The 18,321-nt window shown below is 48.1% G+C and overlaps 1 protein-coding gene across 3 annotated transcripts in view; it reads right to left on the bottom strand.

Annotated features, from left to right (window-relative positions):
• PDE4A (phosphodiesterase 4A) overlaps window positions 1-18,321 on the bottom strand; it is a 373,782-nt gene that overhangs the window by 94,071 nt on the left and 261,390 nt on the right. The window contains exon 1 of one of the 3 annotated variants that reach the window (XM_061613769.1): window positions 3,445-3,907. The exons of the other annotated variants lie outside the window; for them this stretch is intronic. Coding sequence (XP_061469753.1) covers window positions 3,445-3,581 — 137 coding nt within the window. The 5' untranslated portion in view covers window positions 3,582-3,907. Of the gene's footprint in view, window positions 1-3,444; window positions 3,908-18,321 lie in introns of those variants that run through there. 3 annotated transcript variants of the gene reach the window in all.

Here is an 18,321-nt window from a genome sequence, read left to right as displayed (position 1 = left end):
AGAGCATGCTCCTGACCCAGGTGCTGGAGAAATGGAGAAGCGCTGAAAAATGGGACGCACCATTACCACACCAGGCTGCTTCCCCAGAGCTTAAATATAGCTACTCTTCTCTGGTTTCCCATATGACATTTCTCTGCCCTGCCAGACTGAGAATGCAATGCAGTAATGACAGCTCCCCTCCAAACTAGGATGTGGCTGCCAAGGAAAGCTGCCGGAGAGGAAAAGGCACAAGAGACTTCTGCAATTTTCAGAGGCGTCTTTCAGAAAGATCCTTGAGAAAAGACCTAATTCCATTAGGACCCTATGCAGCACAATTCCAGGCAGAATCCAATGGGACTTGCTCCCTAGAGAGCATGAACTTCAGGATTGAAGCCTTACAGAATTTTTTAGCTGCTCAGGAGGCAATAATACACTTCACAATGCAAAAAGTCTTAATTTTTTTCAATAGTAGAGAACATACAGGCGATCTTATGCAGAAAGGGAAGCCAGTCCTGGTTACAATAGGAGACCAGGAATCTCTGTTGAGACCAAGTTCCAGTAACTGGTCAGCATGGATACAAATTATGTCAGTGACAGACACAATACTGCTGACACAATACCAAAAGACAAGATGCACAGTCTGCCTGAATGTTCTGGTGCACAAGCAGCACTCTTGCCCAGCTCCCATTCATTTCAGTGGGGCTTGCACATGCAGTTGCTGGCTGATTGTGCCCAAACAGCAAGATTAAAAATCCCTCAGACTCTTTGTGGTGCAGGCTTGTTGGAGCAACTTTTTAAAAGGATCTATCTATGGTATTACTTTTTTCTTGTTGTCTGAAGAGGTTCAGACCACCATCAAGCATCCCCACTTTCCCTATTTTTACCTGGAAAATAGAATCTGACCACCACCAGACACCTGAATGTACTCTTTGTTTGGTATAGATCTTTTTTACTACTGCATCTAACAAACTGGGTTCGGTACCATGCCCACAAAAAATTGATTAGCCTGTCAGGTGCTGCAGAACACTTTCCTATAGCACTTGAACATGTTTAAACTATACAAGCTGAATACACACCACACACCACAGAGATTGAGACTGGGTGACTTCCCCTGCAATTCCAGGGAACACCATCAAGAATTTCTGGATCTCTACTCGACCAGTTGCAAAGAGGAAGAAAAAAAGAAGCAAGTGCAGTTCAACTGTAAACCGCCCAGAGAGCTTCGGCTATTGGGCGGTATACAAGTGTAATAAATAAATAAACAAACATGAAAACAGAAAAGAGTATCCTGCTGAAGTCTAATTGCTTGATGTGCTATCGTTTGCTGTTCAGCATGATGAGACCACAATGGGGAGGATTTTTAATTTGTCTAGGGCAGCAAAAAACATTGGGCTGGCTCTGCCATCACTGTCTTAGGCAGACATGGCTGGGAGCTGTGAGAATGGGATGCACTATCTGCACATTTGCTCCCCTCCCTCTCTTTTATCCCTCACTCATTTGTTCGATTGGAGGTGGGGAGTGAGTGAGAGAGAGCCTTATTTTACTTTCGGAGAGGGATCAACACAGAGGTTTTTTCTGCACATCTACATTTCTAGATGTTTGTCAAATACAGCATTATGCTGGCCTCTGTGTGTTTGTAAACACTGCATCCATACATTTCATACATGTGGTATGTTCTCATTAATGTATAATGTTCATTGCCCATTTCAGATGCCTAGAATGCTTGACAATCTCATTCTTGCTTATTCCAAAGGCAACCATGTAAGGCAGGCCCCTAATATTTCCATTTTGCAGATGGAGAAATGAGGTTAAGAGATGACGATTTGGTCAACAAGACCACCCAGGGACTTGTGTGTGTCTGTATGCACTCTGCTCTTTCATCCAATGGACCACAACTGGGACCTGATGCTGCCACTACCTTCCTGGCCATTCAACTTTTAGCCTGTTCTGTAGTGCCATAGGAAGCCTAGACACACAGCTGCAGTAACGTCAATCCTATCCTGTCTCCTCATGTGACTCCCTAAAATAAGGACAGTTTTTTCATGATGTTCTGTAACATGCAAGCAACCTCATGCAAAAGTTACACCAGACACTAAATGCCAACCGTGACGCACTATTTGGAGGCCCAAACTAGTTTTTATGCAAGGCAGTGGCACTGACTGCAAAGGAGACCCAATGGGAAACCAGAGGGGAAAACAAGGCTCTTTGTAAACACATCCCCAAAAGCCACAGGAGGGAGAGAGGGGTGGGCGGGCAGCTGTCGGGAGGATGTGAGCCGTGCTGCCCAGTGGCCTGTGCAGATCTGACTTGAATCTGCCTTATGGCAGGCAATGCCAGACAGACCTTCCCCTTTGCACTTGGCCTGGAGATTTCCTGCCCAGCATGCATGCAGGAAAAGGGTGGCGCCTCTCAGAGAAAGATCAAAACTAGAAGCAGACGCAAGCACAGACAGACGTGCCCTCCCCCCATCCTATTCCTACTAATGGGCACATGGAAAGCTATCAAAGCTCTGGCTTGGAGACACTTGGTAAGGCAGAGGCAGGATCCCAAAAGTTCAAATGAACCCTGGTAGCGTCAGATCAACATAGGATAACAGCTGTAAAACAGAGTGCACCAGAATGCATGCAACCTCCAGGGAAAATAACTTATTTTATTGAATGCACTTTATTCTACACTTCAATACACTGTGTTTCCAGGATAGCTAACAACCTTGTTGGAGATGATACATCATAAACAATACAACCAACACACAGCTAATGCACCCAGGCAAGGAGTGCAATTCTTCCTGTGCTTCAAGGGCTTGACAGCACAAGCAATACAAAGCATCATCTGGAGTGGCAACATTGTCAAGGGTGCCAGTGAAGCCATTCACAATCTCAAAGGTGGCCTCCCAAGTTCTTGGGCCAACACTGCAGAGTCGGCTGGGACATGTTTACAGGTGCCAAGAAACACCCATGTGGCCCAAAAGATGCATCTCCGCCGTCCACAGCAATATCACAAAGGCAGCAGAGTCACGTAATACTGGGAAACTTGTATCTTCTTTTATGGGTCCAAACTCACGCAACAGGCTGACAGGCGTGCTCCAAGGATCTCCGCCAACGTCACCAAGAAGGCTAGGCATTTCCAGGATTCCCCCAAAGAGGCAGAACTGGGGAACCCTCTCCCTTCGCCTCCTCCCCCCCAGAGGAAGCCGGGACTCAACTTAAAAGATTGCTCTTTGCCGTTGCTCAGGACATGAATAGTCCCCTGAGCGAGCCCTGTACGAGGGGAGAAGTTACGTCGCCACCTCTCCCTCATCGCCTTTGCCTCCAGGTCGGGACCGCCAACCTTGGCATCGCTTTCTGCCGCGACCCCTCTCGCCACCTGCCCAGGCGGCGCGATGCCCTTGCCAGACGCACCGGCGTCCCGCCGTCTCTCTCCCCCCGCCCGGAAAGTCCACGCCAACTCAAGCGCTAAAGTACCGACCTCACCGACTTCGCCAGCAGCCGGTGCCGCTTAATGTCCTCTTCGCTGAAGGAGAAATGCATGTCCACCTCGGCGGCACGTTGGTGACCCGGCGGGAGCCCAAGGAACCGAGGCGCCGCGAAGGCCTTGGCTGGCATGAAAGAGTCCGGGAGGGAAACCGCCCATGGAGGAAGAAAAGAGCCCGCGGAGTCGGTCCCAAGCCCCGGAGTCTGCCGAAGGGACCAAGCGGCTGTGGCTCTTCCCGCGAAACCCCGACGCCGAGGAGGGCTCGGGAGCTCAGGCTGGAAGAGGCGGCGGCGGGGAGGGAGGAGGAGGAGCTGCGAGCCGCAAAGCCCGGCGCCGGATTCTAGAAGCGCGGTGGTGGCCAAGGCACGGGGCGGACGGGAAGGGTGGCGGAGCCGGCCGGGGCCAGCGGGCAGCGTTTCTCACTCCTCCGCCACAGGAAGCCCCCGTTCCAGCTCCATCTTTCTTCTGCAGGGTTACGGTAAGGGCTCTAGAGCTTAACGGCGTTCCCGGGTTCAATCCCCCGCCTTTCCACAGGTACGACTAGGAAGGGGTCCTGCCTGAAAGTTCTAACCTGGATGGAACAATGATCTGACTTGGTATGTTATTATTTATTTATTATGAGATTTCTATCCCGCTCTTCCACCCAAAAAGCCCAGGCTGTATAAGGCAGCTTCTCCTATTCCTACTACTTGGAAAGTAGACTCCCAGTGAGTCCAGTGGTGCTTATTCCCATGTTAATGCTCACTGAACCTCCCCCTATACTTATCAAGGTGTGGGTCACCTTACCAAAGAATATGCTGATTCTTGCAGATCCAGCTGTTGAGATCAAGGATCAGTTTGAGGCTGAATTCCTGTGTCCTGACCTTCACCTGAGAATTCACTTTTCAATACCAGAGCAGAGTTCAGCTCTGAACTATGTGAAGGAAAGTGAGCGCCACTAAGCATAACTAAAGTGCTCTGTCTTCACAAATGAGCAGCCACAAACTGCCTTACAAATCCATAAAGGCGTATTTTCCACCAAGGTACCTTTCCTCTCAAATCCCAATCCCACAGCGGGAATCATACGTCTTCTGAATCATGGCTAACAGGTGTTGATAGCCACCCCCTGCCCATTTTTGTCTAATTCATTCTTACATCTTGTAGTAATGAATTTCATAAGTTATTTATTTTCCTATATTTATATGTATGGCTGCCCAATAACTTAAGTTCTATGGGCAGCTCACAGAAAATTATAAATATAAAATACACTATTAGAATACAATATCAAAACAGTAGAAAACAGCATAAAATGAGTCTTTCTGGCAGAGAAATAAATAAAAATTAGTAAGTGTGGATATGCAGTGAAACAGAAATAACCGATTGAGAAAGCCAGACTGTAAAGTGCCGCCCTGGGATCCTGCTGGGAGGAAGGCCGGGATACAAATTAAATGAATAATAATGATAATAATAAAGATGTGAGTTGTTTGCATGTTATTTCTTACATTTGGAGCAATGTTGTTGTGATACTTCTTAGCCAGTAAACGAAAGTAACCTTTCAAATAAGCACATGAGTGTTACCAGACGCATAAAACCCTGCATATAAAAAACTCCTGCAGCTATTTCCTGTGATCACTATGCTTAATTTTTACTGTGGCTTTACAGAGTAAAGCACCAGACAGAAATACACAACAGGGAAAGAAGCAAATGAGGAGAATGAATGAAAAACAGTGGTGGTGGGAGGTAATGTAAAATATGAAAAAGAAAGAATGAACTTCTTCTGTTCTCTTGGAGTCCAAATCCAGATTCTCCCTTTCAGGTGTTCAAGGACACTTCTTTAATGCGCTACCTACTTCTTTACTAAAGGGTGAAGAAGGACTAAGCTCTTCCCATGTGGGAGTTCATCTGTCATAGGGCTGCCTCAGTATGCAGATGAATAGGAATCTTCCTTGCCTGGCTGCTCTACACAGAACATCATAGAAAACATACCCCAGACTCTTAGCAAGCCCCCCTCCCATCTGAACGTAAAAGACAAACTTCAAAGTGCTTGTTCATATATTGCTACATGTAATAAGGGTAGCTAGATGACCCTTGATTTCTGGGGAAATCAACTGCAGGGGAACCACAGGGAACAGGCCAAACCACAGCTATCAGCCACAGAAAAAAGGGACCATAGCTGAATACCAGATGCTGGAGGCAAACAATGGGTGGGTGCATACGGATGGCAGCCTATCACCTTCACGGCCTGATCTACATAGAAAGGCAGCTCCATCTCATGGCCTTGGTGTATGTGTGTGTATGCGTTGTGTGAGCTCCCCCCTCCCCTGCCATACAGAGTGATATTTCAGTGGCAACTGTACCACTCTCCTGTCTATAAGTGTAGTTTGAGCTCCAGGGCTTCACACCCTGCTGTGCTTGGCTTCTGGTGACGGTGCAGCAGCCCAGATGCCGCACAGAATATCCCCTGCCAGAGAGAGGCAATGTGAGCACTGGCTGGCTGGCTCTTTTGTTTTGTGTGTGTGTTCATTCCCTAACTTTCCAGGGCTGACCTGGCACCTGTGAGATATGCTTCTATAGCAGCAGCAGCAGGAGGAGGAACTGCCCTGGGCTTGTCTCTGCAGTTCTCAGAAGTCTCCGACAAGAGCATGTGGGCGATTATCAGCCTGCAGCTTAATTTGTATATTATGTGCGAGGAGCCTTGAAGCCACGTCTTTTGAACCAGAAGCCCTGCCCTACACTTTCCAAAAGGTGTGGGCTAGAGTAATTGAGAAAGCACTCTGCATATGCTCAGAGGCACCCTTCCATTCTGGTTTCTCATGCTCCATCACTGATACTTGGCATAAAAAGAAAGAAAATTTGCAGTCTAAGTTTATCCTGTTTATCCCAATGAACAGAATTTGGGAAAATGTAAACTCTAATGGTAATATATTTTTTATACTACTACTTACATTTATTAGTCACTTTGCTTCACAGAAGTGAACCCAAAGTGATTTACGATCAATTAAAAGATTTAAATCATTATAAAGAAACCTAAAACATGTAAAGCTTGGCAGGGGGAAAAAAGCAACCTAGAACCTGTTCACAGTGGATAAATACTAAGCATCCCTAAAGTGTATTGTTTAGATCTCCAGGACAGGTATTAAGGATAGTTGGGTTGTTTCCTGGTTCTGAAAATAAAAGTGAAAAGGTGGGGGGCTTGGAGCCTTAACTTCTGTACCAATTTCCTGGCTGTGCCACTGAGTCACTCTATGAGCCTTAGCGAGTCACTTCCTTTCATTGTGCATCATAGTTTTACTTTAAAAGCAAACAAAACCATCCCCTCTGTCTCCTTAACCCGCCCCCACCCAGTCTTCTTCCTGTTCTGTTATAAATGATTCTCCTCTTCCCAAGCTCTAAGCATTGGAGAAAAAGGGGAGGGGAAGAGGGAAAATACCAGGTTCCTGACCTAAAACATTTCAAGCCCTCTGTTTTACCAGAGCATTTAACAAGGCAGATACGATCATGTGGACTGCCGGTTACAAGTTATCCAGAATTGCTCAACATTCTGTAGAATTGCTCACTGTCATTCTTTGTCCCGTCCAGAGCCGAATGAATGAGGCTGGAGTGTGTGTGCAAGTAAATCTCATTTTATTAGAGTGATGGATACATCAAAGGCATTGCGCTTCATAGGAAACCCTATGCTAACTCACTAGAGTCCCTAACTATACTCTAGACATGCTCTGCAGCGTGTGAAGGAAGTTGACTCAACGACCCCCCACTGGGAGCGGCAGGCTTATATAGGAATCTCTGACTCCTTCGTAATTCTTGTCTTTGCCCTGTCCGTTTCTCGCGGCGACGGGAACGAGGAGACAGGGGACGCGCATCCAACAGCTCATCTGAAGACACCTGCTCCCGAGCAACGGGCTCAAGGTCAGGGGGCGGTGCCACACTGGAATCCTCCTGGGAACTGCTTGGTAAAGGAGGAGCTGGCACTGACTCTGAAGCTTCCCCCCACAAGTCCTCTGCATCAACTGGAGGCGGTGCGCTCGGCTCCTCGGAAAGGGCGTTACTCGTGGGAACTGGCTGGAGAGCAGGCTGCCCCACTCCCGCACGATCCTGCTCAGACACAACAATCCCCAACTCTGCTTCTTCTGGCCGCGGAGGTGCCTGAAACTCATGCCTCCTCCCTTCCTTTCCCTTCTGAGTTGGCTGCAGCGCAACATCATCCCCCCCTCCCAGAGCTTGGAAAAGTTACTTTTTTGAACTACAACTCCCATCAGCCCCAGCCAGCACCATGTATTTGTAGTTCAAAAAAAGTAACTTTTCCAAGCTCTGCCCCCTCCATGCTTTAACCCTTCCCACCCCTGAGGTCTAGGTTTCTCTGGATAAGCCTCATGGAATTCTCTCACCAAAGTCAGAGCGTGCACATTCTCCTCTGTTTCCCAGGAACGTTCAGTTGGATCGTACCCCTTCCAATGAATCAGGTACTGAAGACGCCCTCGGCGTTTTCGCGAGTCCAAAATCTGTTCTACTTCATATTCCTCCTCCCCCTCTACCAACAACGGCGGCGCGTGCTCCACTCGCGGACGGTGAGAGTCGGGGGCAGCATCCTTGGTCAACAATGCCCTGTGGAAGACTGGGTGCATCTTGAAGGTGGGTGGCAATTTTAGTCTGTAAGCCACGGGGTTAATCTGAGCCTCCACCTCAAAGGGCCCTACACGCTGATCCTGCAGTTTACGACACCAGCCAGGCATAGCTAGGAAACGTGTAGAGATCCAGACCTGGTCTCCCACTCGTATGAGGTCCTCCTCTCTCTCCGATGCTGGTCAGCGGCGCGTTTGTAATCCGCTTTGGCCTGTTCTAGTTGCTCTTGGAGTAGCTGTTGCATAGCGTGGAGTTCCTGCAAGTAATCCTCAGCGGCTGGGACTGAGAGACTGTCTTTTGGGGCAGGGAAGGCTCGGGGGTGGTAGCCAAAATTGGCGAAGAAAGGAATCTGTTGCATGTGCGAATGCACAGCATTATTATAGGCAAATTCTGCTAAGTGCAGGTAGGACATCCAGTTGTCCTGCTGATACCCCATAAAACAACGTAAATATTGTTGCAACACTGCGTTGACCCTCTCGGACTGCCCATCCGTTTGGGGATGATGGGCAGACGACAGTCTCAGCTCACTTTGCAGCAACTTCCACAACGCTTGCCAAAAACGTGAGGTGAATTGTGTGCCCCGATTGGAAACCAGGCTGTCTGGCAGACCGTGCAGCCGATACACATTTTGCACGTACAACTTGGCAGTGTCTTGAGCGCTTGGGAGCCCTGCGCACGGAATGAAGTGAGCCATGTGGTTTTCCCCTGAGAAGGTGGAAGGTCTGTTATAAAATCCATAGTAATCATTCGCCAAGGTCCTCTTGGAGTAGGAAGGGGTTCCAGTAGCCCCGGTGGCTTTCCAGTGGCATGTTTAGCCCTCATGCAAGTGGGGCAAGAGCGAACGTAATGTTCTACGTCCTTCTTCACCTTGGGCCACCAGAACTCCTGAGTGACAGCTTGAATGGTCTTAAAAACCCCAAAGTAGCCTGCCGTGGGGGCGTCATGGCACTCCTGATGGTGCAGTATGCCACCCTTCCATATAAGGTCCTTCTGTTCTGCCTGGGGTGACACGCCCTCTTTGACCCGCTGCTCCTGCACGAAAGGGTCCGGTTGTTGCGCTTCACGCACTTCAGCTTCCCAAGAATCTTGGCAGGTCCCTACTACTCCCCGCTCGGGAGGGATTATGTACTGTAACGGTCTTGGGGTGGGATCCCTCAGGAATTCTGGCTTCCTTGAGAGGGCATCAGCCTGCTTATTCTGTGCTTGGGAGATATAATGAATTTTGAAATGGAACCGTGTGAAGAACTGAGCCCAGCGCACTTGCCTCTGATTGAGTTTACGGGCGGTATGAAGACTCTCTAGATTACGATGGTCCGTGCGCACCTCAATTTCATGCTGCGCCCCTTCCAGATGGTGTCTCCAGGCTTCAAAGGCATCTCTAATGGCTAATAGCTCTTTTTCCCACACAGTGTAGTTTTGTTCAGTGTCGGTTAACTTGCTGGAAAAGTAGGCACAAGGCATCAGTTCTCCCCCTTTCTGGGACGGTTGCAAAAGAACCCCTCCGATCGCGACGTCCGACGCATCTGTCTCTACCACAAAAGGGAGCGCCGGGTCGGCATGCTGTAGTATGGGTTCGGTAGCAAACCTTCGCTTCAGGCTCTCGAAAGCCTCTTGTGCAGCTTCTGTCCATTGTGAAGGTCCTGAGCCCTTCAGGCAATCTGTGAGCGGTGCGGTCTGATGGGAGTAGTTGGCTATGAAACGATGGTAGTAATTTGCAAAGCCCAAGAAGCGTTGTAGATCCTTCTTGGTCTTGGGGGGTTGCCACGTGAGTACACAGCGAACTTTTTCTGGGTCCATTTTTACTCCTGCTGGAGAGATCCGATACCCCAGAAAGTCCAACGTGGTTAGGTCAAACCCACACTTTTCCAGCTTCGCGTAAAGACGGTGTTCCCGTAACTTCTGCAGCACTGCATGCACATGCGAGTCGTGTTCCTCGGGAGTATTCGAATAAATCAGGATATCATCCAAATACACTATCATAAAGCGGTCCACAAAGTCCCGAAATATGTCATTCATAAAATTTTGGAAGACTCCAGGTGCTTCCGACAACCCGTATGGCATCACCAAATACTCAAACTGACCGTAACGGGTCTTAAACGGCGTCTTCCATTCATGACCTGCCTTAATCCTCACCAAGTTGTAAGCTCCTCTCAAGTCCAGTTTCATGAAAATTTTAGCGGAACACAACCTCTCCAACATTTCCCTAATGAGCAGCAATGGGTAACTATTGGGGATAGTGAGCTGGTTTAGGGCTCAATCATTACAGGGACGGAGCTCCCCCCCTTTTTTCTTCACAAACAGCAGGGGTGCACCAGCTGGGGACTGTGAAGGGTGAATGAAGCCTTTCTTCAAATTGGCGTCCAGAAACTCCCTTAACGCTGCCAACTCTGGTTCAGATAGAGAGTAGATCCGCCCGGCAGGGATGCGTGCCCCAGGCACCAAATCAATGGCACAATCATAGGGCCGGTGAGGAGGGAGTTGCTCCGCTTCCTTTTTATCGAAGACGTCCCAAAATCTCCCATACTTGGTGGGCAAAGTTATCTCCCTTGGGGGAGACGCCCCTGCCAACCCCTGTGGCTCCTCTTCAGGCTGGCAATGTTGATGGCAGTACTTGGAGGTAAAAACCACCACAGCTTCATCCAAAAGATTGTGGGGTTGTGCCTAACCAGCCAAGGCATACCCAACACCACAGGTCTTCCCGATGCCCAGGGACCTTCACTTCCACGGACTCAGTCACCCAAGTCACCCCCCCCAGACTTCAGAGGCTGGCCATCTATAGTTTCCACTGCCAACGGCTGACTCAGTTCTCTTGTGGGAATAGCGTGGTGTAGCGCCAACTCTCGGTCTATGAAACAAGAGGATGCTCTGCTGTCGATCATAGCCTTGGCTGAGAAGCTGTTGCCTGAGGATAGGGTGATGCGAATGGGCAACCGAAGGGCCCCTTGGGAGGGAAGGGGTTGTAACGGAGGCTCAGTGTCTGTAGCACCCCAACTCTCTAGCCTCTACGAGAGCTGGGATGTGAAGTTTTCTGGCGGCTGGGATCTTCCGGTTTTGGCTGCACAATTTCTGGTGAGGTGTCCAGACTTTCCACAATAGAGACACAGTCCTTCCCTCCGGCGTCTTTCCCTCTCCTCCTCTGTCAATTGCGGTCTAGCCCCCCCAATCTGCATGGGCTCCTCTCCCGAGACAGTAGGGATGCCAGGATTGGGCACGGGGCGCGCACGGGGCAGCAGAGCAGCAACCTGACTCCATGAAGGCTCCATTCTTTGGTCCAACTTTCTTCCTTCTAAGCAGCTGTCTATCTGCAAACTCAGTTGAATCAAACCCCTCAGTGAGTCGGGGTGTGTGGAGCGCGCCAGTTCGTCCAGCACTTCTGGACTCAGTCCATTTCTGTAGAAGTACATCAAGGCTGGGTCATTGTACTCCGTCTCCTGAGACAAAACACGGAAAGCATTCGTGTATTGCCCTACAGACCCCTTTCCCTGTCTCAGGGTCCCTAACTGGCGGGCAACCGTCTCCTTCCTCTGGGGGTCTCGGAACATGTCCCCCATCGCATTCTTGAAGGTGTCAAACTGGCGCAATATCTGGTCATTGCGAATCAAATACGGGGTGGCCCATTTTGCTGCTTCCCCTTCCAATAAACTGATGATGAACGCCACCTTCGCATCATCAGTTGGGAACTCAGCTCTGCGCACTTGTACAACTCACATTGGGCTAGAAACGTGGCAAACTGTTCACTCTGGCCCCTGTATCGCACGGGGAGCCCCACTGGAGACTTCACAGGGGCTGCCGCCCCAGGGGGCGCAGCCTGGACTTGGGCGACCAAGGCATGGAGATTCTGGTTATCCACTTGCAAGGCTTACGTTGCGGCTCTGAGGTTTTGGTTCTCGGTTTGCAGGGCTTGCGTAGTCACTCGGAGGTTCTGGATCTCGGCATACAAAGCTTCCATTGTGATAGGTACTCCCCCTCTTGCTCCGTTCTGGTCCATGTCATCCGCCATGGGAACAGGTTCGAGTAGGGATGGTGGTTGAGTCAATCTGTCCCGTCCAGAGCCGAATGAATGAGGCTGGAGTGTGTGTGCAAGTATTTAGAGTAATGGATACATCAAAGGCATTGCGCTTCATGGAAACTATACACTAACTCACTAGAGTCCCTAACTATACTCTAGACATGCTCTGCAGCGTGTGAAGGAAGTTGACTCAACGACCCCCCACTGGGAGCGGCAGGCTTATATAGGAAATGTTTTTGAACGTAATCTCTGACTCCTTCGTAATTCTTGTCTTTGCCCTGTCCGTTTCTCGCGGCGACGGGAACGAGGAGACAAGGGACGTGCATCCAACGGCTCATCTGAAGATACCTGCTCCCGAGCAACGGCCTCGAGGTCAGGGGGCGGTGCCACTCTGGAATCCTCCTGGGAACTGCTTGGAAAAGGAGGAGCTGGCACTTACTCTGAAGCTTCCCCCCACAAGTCCTCTGCATCAACTGGGGGCGGTGTGCTCGGCTCCACGGAAAGGGCGTTACTCGTGGGAACTGGCTGGAGAGCAGGCTACCCCCCTCCCGCATGATCCTGCTCAGACACAACAATCCCCAACTCTGCTTCTTCTGGCCGCGGAGGCGCCTGAAACTCATGCCTCCCCCCTTCCTGTCCCTTCTGAGTTGGTGCAGCGCAACATTCTTTCAGAAGAAGGAACCCTTTCCTGAAACAGCAGTAGAGTGGTGTGGTGACTGCAGTGTTGTGTCTGACCCTGGATGAACTGGGTATAAAGCCTTGCTCAAGGCCTTTCCACACACTGGACACCTCCACACTTTACGTGTTTGTGGGAAATGCTGGCATGATAGACAGACATATAACGCCTCCATGTCAGGATGATAACCAAATAAACTCACTTCAATTTCTGATGCCTTCATCATGACACTCAGTGCAAAATGGGTGTAAGACCTAGCATATCTTAGAAAGTGCTCTAACAGCAATGTAAAACTCTTATCTTGTCCATTCCCAGTTATAGATCGTCCCTCAGCAAGTTTCTAAAAAGAGGCTCTCGCCTCAGAGGCAGAAATGGGGACCATTATAATATACAATCTGGAAGATTAAGGTAGAAAGGTGTGTCGGGTGTATATTATATGAACCATTAAAGCTATTATAGAAGGGAAGGGCCATAGCTCAGTGGCAGAGCATCCGCTTTGTGTGCAGAAGGTCCCAGGTTCAATCCCTGGCATCTCCAGATAGAGGAGAGAAAGACTCCTGTCTGAAACCCCAGAGAGCTGCTGCCAGTCAGCGTAGACAATACTGAGCCAGCTGGACCAAAGGCAGCAGCTTATCTTCCTGCCCATAACCCTATCTGGCAGCAGCACATCCAGGGTTGCTGTGCAGTGTTCACTTGACAGATTTCTGCAGCCAATTCTGGCTCTCCCCAAGAGTATTCTTGTGTAACGCGTGTGTTCCCAGCCTCATGTCATTCACACATTGTTTTCAGAGGTACATTGGGAAAACAATCTTAGGAGTATAACCTTTTTTTTAAAAAAGGCAATATGTGAATCCCCCAGTTCCAAATTCAGATCACTTCGGTGCCCTTCGGGAAAGTCTCCATCTCTCAGCCTTAAGTGGGCTGCCATAAGGATAAATAGGGAGAAAGCAGTATCATTTATTACAACCCATCCTGAGCCCCTGAGAAAACAGCAGAAAACAAATGCAGCAACAAGGCCAAAGAAAGATGTACCACTAAGTTTTAAAATTAATTAATTAACTAATTAAGGGGAAGTCCCAAGGATGCTTCAGGAGAATTTTAAACAGGAACCCTACAAACATCCAAAGCTCAATATATTTCAAGCCTTGTTGAGTCATCTTCAAGGATAGAAATATATACATAAGTGGCTAGATCTGCAGAGGAACAACTGAGCTGAGTGTTGCTGTTCATACTCTGCTCATACACACACAAACAATTCTGTAATATTAGAGAAAGACACACCTTCCACCACTTCACAGCTGAAATATGCTTGTACTATCACATTCTTAAACTAAAGGTGGAGATCCTTTCCCTTCTCCTGCCCCCACCACTACCCGGAAGGTATGACACCTACTGGGTATTGCATCTTTTTATTTATTTGTTGCATATATGAGACACTCATGAAATAAATTCTCTAGGCATCATACAAAGGTGAAAAAGAATAAACATGTAATAAAACCATATTACAATAAAAACACAATGAGCTTAACAAGAAACAAACATTTAAAAACACACACAACAAAACCAGCACAACAAAATGCCATATGTAGCACAAACTAAAATAGCAATAGATACACTAAACAAAAACTATCAGCCATACACAGGGACTTAAAACAAGAACCTGAAAGGCCTGGGAGAACAGAAAGGTCTTAACATGGCACTGAAAAGACTACAAAGTTGATGCCGGATGAGTTTCCCTAGAGAGAGAGAATATGCCATAGCCGGGGGAGCCACCATCAAAAAGGCCTTCTTTTGCATGGCCGTCCTCTGAGCTTCAGATTGAAGAGGAACGCAGAGGAAGGGCCTTTGTAAATTGGCCTTAGAGTACAGGTTGGTATACATGGGAGAAGGCATTCCGTTAAGTACTGAGATCCCAAGTCTTATAGGACCTTATAGGTCAAAACCGATGCCATTAAACAAACCAAAAACTATTGCAGGCAAGAAAACAGGACTGTGTGTGATATGTTAATAACATCTAGTCCCAGCTGACACTCTTGCTGCCATATTTTACACCAGATGATGTTTCCAGACTGCTATTAAAGGCAGCCCCACATACAACACATTGGAACAGATTACCACAGCATGGATAATTTACTCTGTAACAGACTTGTCCTAGTCTGGCTTCTGGAGCAGGTGTATTAGTAAGCTGACCATGACAGTTTTCTTTTTGTTTTAAATTTCCACCCTGGAGACTTTTAGGACAGGGGTGGCTAATCTTTGGCCCTCCAGATGACGCTGGACTACAACTCCCATCATCCCTGAGCACTGGCCAAGTTTCTCTTAATGTTTAGCCCAAATATATAGCCCTGCAATTTCCATCCTTTGGTTCTAGTCCTGCCCTTTGGAGCAATGGTCTGCTCTATCTTCCGTGTGGTGTCCCTTCAGATATTTGAAGCAGGGCCCAACTGGTATCCCCCGTCCTGCTTGTGCCAAGATTTTAAAAAGTCTCGCTGTATGGTTCAGACCCTGCTGCCTGCCTTCATTTCTCCTCTCATTGTGCCACCTGAACCAAGTTGCTTCATCCTGCTGCCAAGGGGTGAGCCTGTGGTGGGAAGAGAGGTCTCGGGAAGGGAGGTACATAGAGTCCTAAGCCACAGAGGCACCAGCAACATCCACCCACAAACACAGTAGCACTTAGCAAGAGATGCTAGCAGTGTTTTCAAATGGGAATCTATAGTCATCTGAAATGTGTTCTGTGTTTCAAGATAAAAGCTGAGGTTCCAAGAAAGCCACATGTTTCAGCCAAACAGTAGACTCCTTGCACAGAAAATGCAAGGAGTATATCTGATGTTGAGTACTCAGCACAATCCACCTCCTCCCTCGCTTTCTGTTTCCACTAGGCTGAAGAATGCAGATATTAAAACCCTTCAATTTGGCTGGACAAACCTCTGGTTAAATCCCTCAATATATCCAGCTGCCCTAGGAAGAGGAGGGAGGGAGGGAGCCATAGTAGCCGAAATCTCTAAAGTCAAATGAGATGGAAGCCAGCCTTCTCTTCTGATAGACTGACTGGTTGAATGGACTAGTTATTCTTCTGCATAATTTTTGACAAACAGATACAGCTTACTTAGAAACCAAGAATGAGGACATTTTCTTTTAGAGATCACGAAGGCAGAAGCAGGGCCAGGGCCAGACTGAGGCGTTTTGATGCCCAAGGTGAAAAATTCAAATAGCATCCCCCACTCCAACTAGTTAATGGAGGACTCAGAGAGTTTTGTATGTGCTCAAGCTGCTCCCATTTATTTCAGGAGAAGTCTTGCTAGGCAGGGGAGTTTTGGTGTATGCAAGAAATTCCTGGATTGAGGCAGTGGGAGCCATGGCAGAGGTGGGACCTGGATGCGCCAGGACTTGCAGATCCAAGCCCAGCACTGTACTTGAGGAAGGTTGTAGCTCAGTGACAAGAGCGAACACTTTGTGTGCAACCAATCCCTGCTTTAATCCCTGCCATCTTTAGGCAGGGCTGGGAAAGCCTCTTGCCTGAAACTCTGGAGAGATGCTGCCAGTCAGTACAGACAATACTGGGCTAGATAGACCAATGGTCTATTCCAGGAGGGCTTGCACAGGTTGACTTACTAGTGGATTGTGCTGATTGGGCCAGATCTGTCTCATCCTTAACAGCATCCAAAAATCTGCCACCCAATCATGTCTCGGGGTACAACCACATCAGGGAAAGCAGCAGGGAATCGCATTGTTCATCAGCAGGATGCCACAGGCACCATATCCAGGCAGTGCTGTGATCCGTACTCAACCACAGCACACATGGAACTCAGTGTTGCAACAGGTTGGCTATCATGACTGCGGCCCAGGGAGGAATCAAAACAAAAATCTGGGAGGAAAGGCGGGATATAAATTAAACAAATAAATAAATAATGTTGCCGTTTGAGTACTGGGAAAATGCAATTCCTTGCAACAGACATGTTAGCTGGGCAACAGAGAGTTTGGCCCTCTTCATTAATCAAAGTAACAAATCTTATGTACCGACAGCAAACTCATCCTCCAAGTTTCAGTCATTATGTAGTTCAAACAGTACCATCTATATGCATGGGGGGGGGAGATATTAGCAGGCTTGGGGGAAACCCAAATATTTGCATGTCTGGCAAGTCGGCTGGCAGGAATCCTGAACAGGAGCATTTCACATTGTAACATTTAATTTAATTTATATCCCTCCCTTCCTCCCGGGAGCCCCACATGTTCACCCTTATTGTACAATGAAACAATTGTCAGGGAAGGGATTGAGGAAAGTAATTCCAAGGTGAGTCCTTATGAACAGAAGAATGCTGTGTGAGAATGCAAGCTTTCATTTTAAAAATAAAGTTTCCATTCCTCATCAAATTCTGATGTACCTGAAAAAGCTGCCAATGGCATCTACAGCTAAAGTCTCACCAACTGAAGCTGAGCATGGACATGGTTTCAAACATCAGCAGAAAGGGCAGCTTTTGTACCCTGCCCAGCATACTGACCCTATACCCCATTCCCAAAACCCTTCCCCTTCCCCCCCCACTAGCAACTACCAACTTGGGCTAACTAACTAGATGAGATATCAGGAGATCTCTGATGGTATCTTCCATGTCTGTCTTTTTCTTTTTTTAGGGTAGAAGCAGCCCTGGGGTGTCTGGAAATTGGATCAGGGCCATGGTGCTGACAGGTTTTTTGTTTAAAATCCTTTCCTCCAATGCTGCTGTAGGGCAAAAAGCAATTATAATCGGGGGACTGACATGGATGGAAACCTTTGAACCCCCCCCCCCGCTGCTGCTTCAACAAGCCATAGGAGATCCAGTTGGAGATCTCCTGCCATCTTGTTGTACACTTGTTTGTACAACCAGCGGCACCATTTATTGGACAACAGGCCAGCAACAACCTGCAAATCCTGGTTAAGTCTTATGTCAGAGTCTACCTCACCATGGTAAATGCTGACTAAGGTCCAGTTTTAACCAGGATCTGCAGTAAACTTCAGGCCGATTTCAAATCCTAGCTAAAATGTAAACACAGTTAAATTCCCACATTACTGATACAATCCTTTGCCTCAGTTAAGGTAGCTGGTGTCTGGAGGATGCACATAATCCTACAATCCTCTCCTTTAAGTATAGTCGGCCCTTAAGCCAGCCTTGTATTTAAGTGCTAGTCTGGTAGCCATAGATTATAAAAAATTGCATGCAAGCGAGTGAGCAGGCTGGCAGAGGAAGGACAGAGCACTTAATACTTCACCTCTGCACAGCATAGAAACCAAGTGTGCTGCCAGAGGAGGGAAGCATCCTCCCATGCACTAACCATAGAAATGTCATGGGTAGCTGCAAGAGGGACAGAGCTCTCCATCCCTTCTCTTCCAGCCCTCAACTGGCTAGTAAATATTTTCTGCAGACTAGAGTAACATCCATGGACTTCTTTACAAGACTGCCTTAAGCATAAATGAAGCAGGAGCACTAGATGTGTACCAGCCCAGCGTGGAATCAGCCCAGTGTGAACTTACAGAACCAGTGGATGTTGCTGCTTTCATAGGAGCCCCAAAACTTGCAAAGTAGTTGCTTGACAATTTTCATCCTCTTAACTG

The sequence above is a fragment of the Rhineura floridana genome, chromosome 3 (genome assembly GCF_030035675.1).
Source record: "Rhineura floridana isolate rRhiFlo1 chromosome 3, rRhiFlo1.hap2, whole genome shotgun sequence".
NCBI lineage: Eukaryota > Metazoa > Chordata > Lepidosauria > Squamata > Rhineuridae > Rhineura > Rhineura floridana.
Note: the sequence above shows the minus strand (reverse complement) of the source record. Positions and strands in the feature narration are given on the sequence as shown.